Source organism: Temnothorax nylanderi, unplaced genomic scaffold (genome assembly GCF_030848795.1).
Source record: "Temnothorax nylanderi isolate EJ_2023f unplaced genomic scaffold, tnyl_v1.0 TNYL_tig1016_pilon, whole genome shotgun sequence".
NCBI lineage: Eukaryota > Metazoa > Arthropoda > Insecta > Hymenoptera > Formicidae > Temnothorax > Temnothorax nylanderi.
In genome coordinates, this window is record NW_027250078.1 from 1280 (window position 1) to 12686 (window position 11407).

An 11407-nucleotide genomic window follows, 5' to 3' on the forward strand; every position below is an offset into this window, starting at 1 on the left:
CGTTTCGAAATAGCTTGTTGAGTAACTTCCAATGTTTTTGCGAGCTCTTCTTGCGTTTGACACGAATCTTGATCGAGTAATGTTTTTAATTCTTCATCTTCAAACTTTTTCGGTTGACCCGAACGCTCTTTGTTCAACACTAAAATTTAGAAGTTGAACGAACTTACCTTAAGTGAAGTTCGACTATAATTATGCTGTCTCGTCCGGATGGATATATGTGTAGTGCGCCCCCTGCGCAGTTACCAACAGGCGATTTTACAGACTCTAAAACGCGCGTTTTTCTCGGTCCGCGCGCGAGTCGAGCGTTCCTTTCCCGCCGTAGCGCTTCATACTTTTAAAGCTGCAAATCTGAAATTGGGGAATGGGAGGGTGGGACTATCCATCCGACGAGACAGCATAATTATAGTCGAACTTCACTTAAGGTAAGTCGTTCAACTTCTAAATTATGCAACGTCCGTCCGGATGGATATATGTTAGATATTTAAAGCCCAGATTTGCACCCGAGATCCTGTTTGCGAACAGAATCCCAATCATGCACTGGGCAAGTACAGAGAAGATCAATATGTTAACGGTATTAAGAATGGTTTGGTCCGCAACAAGGTTGAAATATGAGCAAGGATTGCGGTCTTCCAATCTTCGAAGTCTTGAGACTGGGCTGAATTTGATGACCAAGGTTCGGTAATTGTGATGTTGTAAAGTTATATAGCTGCTAGCGTTTGCACCCTTGAGCAATTGTGAGCGCGAGAAGCGTCACCAACTTTCTAGAGGGGACTTCCAGCGAGAGATCCTCGTGGGGGTATAAAGTAGATCAATAGGTGATTACCTGCGCCGAATCCAAATAAAAATGTATCTAGGACGCTGTAGTTTCAGCGCCGCCACCTCTTAAAAAATTCGTCTCACCAACGGTGTGAGCCTATTTCTTCTGCAGAAAGCAGAAAAAAGGCTAGGCGATACGTTCAGAGTTAATCTCGTCAATTTTCGCCTTTTTTCTGAGGAATAAAAACTGAAAAATAATAGAGCCAATATGAACCCTGAGAAATGATAGGGTGTGTAAGGAAAAAACACACTTTTCCGTTCGTTAGGTGATTGACGTCTAGTTATTGAGATATTAAATCTCCAAGTTGGCATTTTTAATATAGATTTTATGGGAAATTGTACCGAACATACAATTTTCGAGAATTTCACTCACTATTTGTAAAGAAACAAGTTTAAAAAACTGAAAATAACATTATTTGATTGTCTTCTCTAGATGGTTAAATATTTTGTTAAAAAATATTAGTCATAATAAAGTTACTTTATATTTCTTCCTCTCTATTTCTCTTTTTGCACGTAATTTCATCAATTTATTAGCCTTTTAAAGATATCAAATTTAAACGACATCCCTTTTAAATTTCGATATCTTTGTCGTCGTTGTTAATAATTACTTTTTTTTTTTGAGCGTATTACAATATGACTGGTCTCTAATCCGTGAATAAAAAATACGTCGCAAAATTGATCTTTTTGTTTTTTACTTACTTTTACACTCCACGTCCAACACACGCAATACTAAATCTTGATAAAATACAAGCAAAAGAGTCTTATTGTTGCTCCACGTTTCCTAATAACGGATCAAATAGGAACTTGCTTGAAAACGTAGTAACGTTTACTGGCACATCTTCTTTTTACGCTAGAAAACGAAATTTACATGTATGTGCATACAATAATACGTAACGAAATATCGCAAGGATATTTATAAATATGCATGGTATGACTTGCATTATATACAGTTGCATTATATAATTGCTATGAACCGTATTAGTCATTGTGAAAAGGTTTTTGGAAAACAAGTATTTTGGTTCCATGTAGAAAAAAGAAATATCTCTGCGTACATATGAAATCTAAACAAAGATAGAATAGAATCTTCGTTTTACTCTTTCTAAATTTTCATTTATCGTTTACTTTGTTTAAATCATCGAACCATTGTTCGTTAATTGATCCATTTTCTGTTTTCCGTATTTTTTTTGTGATTAAACCAATATTAGTAACAGAAGACTGAACAGTGGTCCAAGCTCATCGAAAACATTCCTTTTTTACCTATATTTAGATATGATTATATCTGTATAAATTTGGCAGTGGTATAGGCACATATGTATCCGCATTTCTGGTACTCTGCTTGATTCTTCTACAGTGTATAATGATAGCAAATCCCTAGATATGTTATAAAACTTTACCCTACTCATTTTTTACAAATATCTAATCCTTCAAAGTGTCTCACGAATTTATCAGGTATTAAACATATACCATTCGTCAGGATGATCGAACGTGAGCGTTCTGTCTTCACTTCTTTGTCCTATTTTCGACGTTTATAGTTGAAGACACTCCATTGAGTTCATCTTGGATTTGCTGAAGGGTCTTGCCTTTTGTTTCGGGTAACAGTAATACCGTGAAAAAGATACTAATGATGCAGAAATCTCCGGATATCCAGAAGATCACGTACTTGCCATTGAACGTTTCTTCAAGATTGATGGAGAACTTGGCTATGATAAAGCTCAAAACTTTGCTAAAGAAAACAGTTATAGTAGAAGCTTTAGCCTTGATGTTCGAAGCGAACATCTCACCCATCAATGCCCACGGAATCGGACCCCAGCCTACGCTGTACGTGGTAATGTAGACGATAAGCGTGACCATCGGCAACCAGGATATCTGCTCTATCATTCTAGCACTTGTTAGGTATAAGATAAAACGACGTTGACTTGTAATAAGGCCAAAAATTCAAACAAAGTTGATGAATTGTCGCGTTTCTTGACGGCCTTTCGATCAGCTGTACGCGACGTGAATATGTGGCAACGCCGTGCCGTTGGCACTGGCATGGTAGCTGTTTACATCAAAGAGATGCAATGTCACGACATTTCTCTTGTACGAATGTCAACTAAAGTCAAATCTTGAACTGTTTACATTTATCAATAGATAAATTAATACATAATCAAATGAAAAGTTACATTATATAACCAGTAATTATACAAGATTCTAAATTATATCCATAAAAAATTGTTTTCCTTAAACTCAAATTTAGGCCTTATATTGACTCATATGGTACTTTGCATCTCCTTGTCTGATAAATGAATGGAGGGTTCAAACTCCTAATGAGGTAGATGGTGCTTAAAGGGTAACTTATAATCTGTAACCGCTTGAAAATTCATTGGATCGGATGTATTTTCCGTCCATTTGGATCAATAAGCCGGATAGTCTGCCGGCTCTGGTTACCTGATTTTATTCTAACGCCTTCTGGAGCGGGACCTGTAGCGGAGTGACAACTGGCTACTGCTGCTCGTGGGTACTTAATTCGCTGCTGAGTCTCCTTCGAGAGCGTCAAGGACTCATTGACAATGTCCTTGGAGGACTTCCCGTCGAGACTGTTCTTAATTTGCTTACTGAAAGAATTACTAATTAATAATTATCTGCCGAAACGCTATCGGTTGTGGTCTTGGCCAAAGTATTAAAGGCCGGCTTGATATGAGCCCGTCTAGACAAGGGACGGCGATAGTATAAATCTGTTATGTTCTTTACTCCCTTGTTGAGTTTACCGACTGCAGCACAAACCTCGACGATGAGGGACCTTTGCGTCTCTCGTCTGAGAAGGTCCGACAATGCCTCTCCGAAAGCAAGGAGGGCGAAGCCGACCTGATCCTGGTTGATACAACAGTACTCATCTCTCTTGCCTATAGCCCTATTTTTAAAGCCGATTTGCACTCTGGGTTTAGCTTAGGAGCCTTGATGAAGGCTAATTCCTCCGAGGAAGAGTGCTTCTTTAAATAGAGCTTCTCGCTAATCCGCGGGAAGGCTCTTCCGAACCAGCTCACGCCACTGCTAAACGACAAGGTCGTTCCAGGAATATCTGCTGTTTGACATACGGCAGCGAAAAAACTCTCTAGTTAGGGTGTAACCGAACGGTACGTATTCGGGTCACGGAACGCTCTATTTTGTCCTATAGATCATCGGTCGCCACTCGGTTTATCCTCAATCTACCGAGAAGGTAAGTTTCTACGATATTATGGTTAGCCAATTTGTTTAAACAATCGAATTTTCAGGTTCTCTCCACGGATGTCCCATCATCATCGCCCGTACATGGATCATCGCCATTGATCACCGGCCTCGGTCAACGCGGGCTCAAGATGGCTGACCCCAGTACTATGGTAAACTAACTCGATCAATACGACTTATTTGCAGGATTTTGATACGGGTGCCTCATCTGTGTCGCCGACCCATGGATTATCGCCGATGAACGCCGTCCAGGACCCCCGCGTTCACGAGATGGCTGACCACCGTAAGTACGAGTGTCGTGGTTAATCAACTTAATTAATACTAGTTTTTTTCAGGATTTCGCCACGGCTGCCTCTTCTCTGACTCCCACCGATGAAGCAACGCCGATGTCTCCGATCCGGATCAACGCCTATGGAGATGGCCGACGCCCCGTGTTCAGGTAAGTAGCAGGTAAGTAAATGACAATTTCACGGATATTTTCACAAATGCTGGTTCCATTTATTCCCTTTTATCGTTTCACATAGATGGTTGTTCACAATTATGTATTCCGCGCAAGATGGCGGTCGCACGTCTCGCAAAGTGCGAAGTTTCGAGTTCCGGTGCACAATGCCCGTTCGCCTTTTGTATCGGCGACTTGTAACGCGTTTCGCGGGCGTTCCCGTTGGTTTCGGACGCTGAGGTAATCTTATACTCGTAATTCGGCACACTATCGCGGTACTATACGCGCGACTCCGAGATATACGCGCGAGACGGGTGTTACCTTCGAGAGACTGCCTCGAGAAATATTCCGCTCTCTGGCTCCCCACCTATGGGATTTTCCCCCTCCAAGGCGTCACGGCCGCTTTCTCTTTGAGGAATTTACGCTACGACGCAGTAACATCTGGTGTTTACATTTTCGAGCGCGCCAGATGTTCGCGGTGGAAAATTCCACTTGCCTACCCTTGTAAACGACCCGCTTTATCGACTCCCGGGTAGTGGTTTACCACTACTTACAGATTTCGTGTTTCGCTGGCGCCGACCTGTGCGCCCGACTTCTATTGCGCCACTATATAGGAATCCGGACCGACTTCCTGGCGAAGATGTCCGGGTCCATTCCGCGGTGTCCGCCGTCGACGGCGACCCCCGGTGCTCGCTCCTACGAACCCCTACGACTATATTCCGACCTTTGTTCTCGCAGCCGGTGTCCGGGTAACGTTTTCGCGGACCGTGTCTCCGTAACTTCCGTCCGGATGGTCGGATCATGACGGCGCCTGGTTCCTCGGGTGTACCAGGTCTCCCTGATACGGCATCGCCGGTTATTTCCCGCCGATGACGCTTGTCTCGCTATCTCGCCTCCTAGTGATCGGATCGCGACGCGGTTCAGTTTTGCTCGGCCCTTACGGTACCCTGATGCGGCCCTGACGGTTATTTCGTCTCTTATCCCGCTCGATCGGGTAGCTATTGTCCGCGGTTCCGAATCTCGCCTCCCAGTGATCGGATCGCAACGCGGTTCGGTCTGCCTGTCTCTCACGATGCCCTGATGCGGCAGCGATGGTTATTTTGCCGCGCTCCGCGCTCGATTCGATATTACGTCTCCGCGGTTCCGGATTCTGTCGGAGACTTGTTCGACCTCGCGTTTCTCCAGAGAATCGCTTTCGGGTATTCCCGGACCAAAGATTGTGTGTGGCTCGGTGCCTTTTATCTTGCGCCCTCCTCACGATCCACGCGCAACAACAAAATTAAATGTTTCGCGGCCGAGCCGAGCACTTTCGTGCTAAAACAAACTAAAAGATTTCTGGACCGTCATAGCAAAACTTAATGTTCTTAACCCTTAAGTGAGCCGCAGCTCGGCGAGCATTGTCGCACAACTTATACCTAACTTATATTCTAATGCGCCGGACGGATCTTCAAAGGCGCCAAACCAAATAAACTTTATTATATAACGTAACTATCCGTCCTCGGAGCGCTTCGCGCAACTTACAACCTACTCGAGGGCCTTCCCCTCGTCGCCCTGGGAGTCCTCGTCGGAGGAAGGGCTCTGGAAGTCCTCCGAGTCGTCCCTCTCGTCCGTCGTCGCTGCTCGCGGCACCGCCGTCATCGTCACCGTCTCATGCACGGTCACGGTCGTCCTCTGGACAGTGATCTGGCAACCGCTGGGTCCTGCCGCCCCCCGGACGCCTTCCGTCCCCTCAGGCGTGGCCCCGCTTCGCATAATCGCGGTTGGCTGGGACGTCTGGTACCGCGCTACGGTACCGGTGGCTCGTGGGAGTGTGTCCCATGCGCCCCACCCCAGAGTTTCTCGGGGTACCGCGGTTACCTGTCTATCCGCGCGCCACAACTCGTCAGCGGATAGCCGCCTCAACACTACTCGCGGCTGCGAGAGAAGCTGCCCCCGCACCGTCTTAGCGAGCGGCTTCAAGGGTATCCGCCGAATTCTCAGCTGCAGCGGGCTCCGCCAAAACTATTGTCTAGCTCGGGGGGGAACGTGGGCAAGCCATCAACTGAATGGTTATTTACCACCGCTACAGCCGAAGAAAAGGTATTCCGATTAATCGGAAAAGGTTGTGTCGACTCCTCTGTCTGTGCCACAGAACTGGGATGAGCGTACACACCTGTAACGTGCGGATCCCTTGGCCTAACCTGTCTAGCAGGACTTGCCATTTCTGCCGCCTGAGAGGCAGATCTCGCTCGACCAGGGCTGTCCTCTCTAATGATGTCGTCAGAATTTCTCTCTCCGCATCCGACTCTCGGTCAGTGTGACATGCGAGAGCAGAGGACACGGTCGGCGATAAAGAGGCGACATGTGGATATCTAACCTCTCTCCTCGATAATACCTCGATCAGCTGCGATAACTTGTTTTCCAGACCCTCGATGCGATCACGATGCCTGGACGACGATGACTTCTTCCTCTTCCTTGATTTATGCGTAGATTTGCCCATTTATACTCGATAAATGACGGAAATCTAGCAAGGATAATAATCACGCTGTTGATAATCGCAAAACAGAAAAAACAATGGAGCGCTACGGCGGGGAAGGGACGCTCGACTCGCGCGCGGACCGAGAAAAACGCGCGTTTTAGAGTCTTTAAAATCGCCTGTTGGTAACTGAGCAGGGGGCGCACTACACATATATCCATCCGGACGAGACGTTGCATAATCACCACTTTTAAATCGTCGAAACCATTCTCTGCAAGATTTATCCGATGGTGCAGATTCACCATACACTTCCACAAGCATTCGATGCGCTTCAGCTGCACTTTTCTTCCAATTGAAACAGAAAATCAAAACTTCCCGCAAATGGTGCTTATTTGGAACGAAACTCGACATTTTCAACGCAGTAAAAATTAAACTTGTTGTGCAAAACTCAAAGGCTTGTAAACAATATTTGGTTGACAGATGTTGACACTTCACGATACAGCAAAAATCAGCTGTCGCCGTCAACCATTTATAGCACCTAGAGCCATCTTTTGAAAACGAACCGAACTAAGTTGTACACCCAATAATATTATGTTTAACATCCAATAACATTTAAAAAATTGTGAAATGTAATGCAAAAATAAAAAACATTTTCTGTAACATTATTTATATTAAAAAATATTTTACAAGTTATTTCAAATGAAGCTACTACCTGGATTTGCGAATAACAGCTATATATTAAAGATTATTTTTGCCATTTCTTGTCGAATGTATACGACAATATAACAATAACGTATGCAGACTTATTGGCCAAGCCAGGTAATGTGGTATTATTTATTTAAAACCTAATCTGTCCATAGTCCTCCTATAATATTTTCTCGTTATCCACACAAGTTTAAAATACATTAACTTTTCCATAGTTTATATATATATATATGTATGTTATTGGTACTATTTAGGGACATTTCTTAACACATATAGTATATTTTGAGGACATATGGTACTTTCGAGGACTGTTCTCATTATTTTTTTTCAATTTGGTATATTTTGAGGACTGTCCTTAAAATTACCAAGTTTTTTAGTTGGTAAAAATCAAGGACATAAAATCTGCCAAGAAAAAAGTCCTTATAATAGACCAAATACATTTTAATATTAAGATGTATTTGGTATATTTTAAGAACGCAAAATGTGCCAAATACTTTTGCTACTTTAATAGTGTTTACTTTATTTTCACCAAGTCAAAGCAAAGAAAATGAATTCTATCAAAAGTAAACCTGCAAGAAAACTAAATTATATAATAATCTAATCTTTATATTAATTTGCTAATATATGTCCTTGAAATATATATGTGCATATGTCTGTATTTCCTACTTTTATATTTCTAAATCATCTCTATAAGAATACGAAAAATTGTATTGAAAATATTTAATAAACAGACATAAAAAGGACAGGAAAATCAAGAAATTATTGTATTAGTGTATTACATAACCTGGTTTAAATTATTAGCATATGTCCTCAATATATACCAACCGTGTATTTTTTCTATTTTACACTCATTTTTATTGCTCTAATCAGTATTAAGTTATAAAAGAATTTACTAAAAATTACAAAAATTTACTAAAAATGATCAAAAAGGAGTGATTGTATAAAAAATAAAGCTTATCGCATTACAAACTACGTTTTAATTTATTAATCTATCTTCAAGATGTACAAGCCGTATATTCTTTAACTATATACATGTTTCTTTAATTATCATTGATATACAAACAAATAAACTAAAAATAATTAATGAAAAAAGACTGCAGAAAACGTAAGAAATATCATATTATAATATAAATTAAATAAAAGTAGGCTCTCCCAAAAATAATCAAGTAAGGAAGTATGGGCAATAGGAGCCAAGCGCCGTAAATAATGCGCAATCAAATTATCGTAACGATATATATTATAATAAAACGGACGTTTCGACACTTTTTTGTGTCTTCTTCAGCGTTAATACATAAATTCGACGAAGTTGATCTGTGAGAGACAGTCAAGCGCAATCAAAATTCACGACGGTAAAACATAAAGCTGAATAACACCGGAGCAGTAAACGCGTGAACCATAAAATGTAAATTGAAAATAAAAGCTATGAGCCACACAGGTGCAGTCAACAAGTAAAAACAAAAGATATAACTCAAAATAAAATTCATAATAAACTGTAAGTCAGGCGCAGTCAACGGATAGAACAAGAAATGTAAAATAAAAACCATACAGAAGTTCGGCAGACTATATAGTTGTGCCTGACTTACAGTTTATTATGAATTTTATTTTGAGTTACATCTTTTGTTTTTACTTGTTGACTGCACCTGTATGGCTCATAGCTTTTATTTTCAATTTACACCTTATGGTTCACGCGTTTACTGCTCCAGTTTTATTCAGCTTTATGTTTTACCGTCGTGAATTTTGATTGCGCTTGACTGTCTCTCACAGATCAACTTCGTCGAATTTATGTATTAACGCTGAAGAAGACACAAAAAAAGTGTCGAAACGTCCGTTTTATTATAATATATATTGTTACGATAATTTGATTGCGCATTATCTACGGCGCTTGGCTCTTATTGCCCATCCTTCCTTACTTGATCATATTATACATTCTGTTTTAATTTATTAGTACTGTCCTCAAAATTTACCAACCATGTATTTTTATGTCTGTTAAGTTAGCACCTTTCCTACAAAAAACCGGAATAACACGTATACAGAAATTAAGTGCTCTTTATGTGCTAATTATGTGCTCTATTCACGATCTTTATGCTCAAGCAATTTCTCGGGAAATCGCAATTGAAAGTGGGGGTGCTGACTTAACTTCCCGAAATATGCACAATAAAATTTTCATGCTCATCCGCTTTGGCCGACCCAAACGTGAGCATCCCATACATACAAGAGTAAAGTACCAGTTGAAATACAGATAGCAAATTGGTTTTAGTCTTAAAATGTTCCTCAATTTATATGCTCCCGAAATATGCACAATGAGATTTCCATGCTTATCCTTTTCAGCTGACCCGCACGTGAACACCCCATATTTACAATAGTAAAGTATCAGTTAAAATACAGATAGAGAATTGGTTTTAGTCTTAAAATGTTCCTCAATTTATGTGTTTCCAAAATATGCACAATGAAATTTTCGTGCTTATCCGCTTTGGCCGACCCAAACGTGAGCATCCCATACATACAAGAGTAAAGTACCAGTTGAAATACAGATAGCAAATTGGTTTTAGTCTTAAAATGTTCCTCAATTTATGTGTTTTCTAAATATGTACAATAAGATTTCCATGCTCATCCCCTTTGGCCAACCCAAATGTAAGCATCCCATATGTACAAGAGTAAAGAACCAGTTAAAATACAGATAGTTTTTTGTAGGAGAGATACTAACTTAACAGACATTGTATTTTTGCAATTTTATATATTCTTTTTTGCTTGTTTATTCTCATTGGTACCAACAAATTTTGTTTTTGTACTGCAAAAATTATGTAAAGGTAATGTAATTTTGTAATGTTTACAGAAATAATAAATTTCTGATTAGCAAAAAGAAACTGTTCTCAATCGTATTTAGTTTAAACGGCAACAGATGTCTGACAATGAGAAGAAATTGTAACAGCCCAACAACGAAAGTATGTGGTATCTGCAGCAAATAAACAAAAAAATAGTGCGCAAGTGTATTGCATTTTATTTTTTACTATGTTTTATCACTTGTTGATATTAATATATATTTCTTTTATAAATTTACATGTAGTTACATATTATAAATGTTCTATTAGCAGCTGTAGTGAGAATCCTTATTTCTGTATATACATATTGGTTTTATCTTTTTATCAAAATATGAAATTAATTTGCAGCAACGTATGTGTCGCCATATATTTTTTAAGTATACACGCACAATGTGTGATTGTAATGTAGAAGGGAAAAACAAGGTACTTTTAGATATTTTTATTTTGCAACATTTTTAATAAAGATATTAAGTAAGATTACAGTAAAAAATGAAAATAAGCATAAAAACACGCTACACTTTCTTCTTATATATGTTACTAATAAAAAATATAATAAATGAAAGATACTAAACTTATGAAAAATATATGGCACTTAAGTAACTTAAATTATATAATATGTATATATACATATAATATATAAACATAAAACTTTTTTACAAAATAAATCTTCATAAAAATCTTGTGTCTACATTATACAACATATCTATCTTATAGTGCCTTTTTAACGTATTTTCAATACAGAAAACATATCTTAAATAAAAATATTTTCTCTTATAGTATATAGCTTATTGCGTTATATTTAAAATACGTTAAATTAAAAGTTCAGTCTGTTATCTCGTGCAACGTTTAAACTCAAAAAACAACGAACATAAAAATTATAATTATCATACAATAATTATCAAATTATGAAAATCACATGTAATTATTTTTAATTAAAGTTTAAATTAAAGTGTCAATATTCACCTCGTG

At 39.4% G+C, this 11407-nt stretch overlaps 1 protein-coding gene and 1 pseudogene across 1 annotated transcript; both read right to left on the reverse strand.

The window, feature by feature from the left end:
• Positions 1–2316: 2316 nt before the first annotated feature.
• LOC139786351 (trehalose transporter 1-like protein) lies at positions 2317–2694 on the reverse strand. Its single transcript, XM_071725519.1, has one exon. The coding sequence runs from the start codon at positions 2692–2694 to the stop codon at positions 2317–2319; it is 378 nt and encodes a 125-aa protein (XP_071581620.1).
• A 481-nt stretch (positions 2695–3175) lies between these two features.
• On the reverse strand, positions 3176–3888 carry LOC139786352 (uncharacterized; annotated as a pseudogene).
• Positions 3889–11407: the final 7519 nt, after the last annotated feature.

Bases quoted from the DNA above. Each gene is read 5' to 3' on its own strand.
- LOC139786351 (XM_071725519.1), bottom strand. From the start codon at position 2,694: ATGATAGAGCAGATATCCTGGTTGCCGATGGTCACGCTTATCGTCTAC.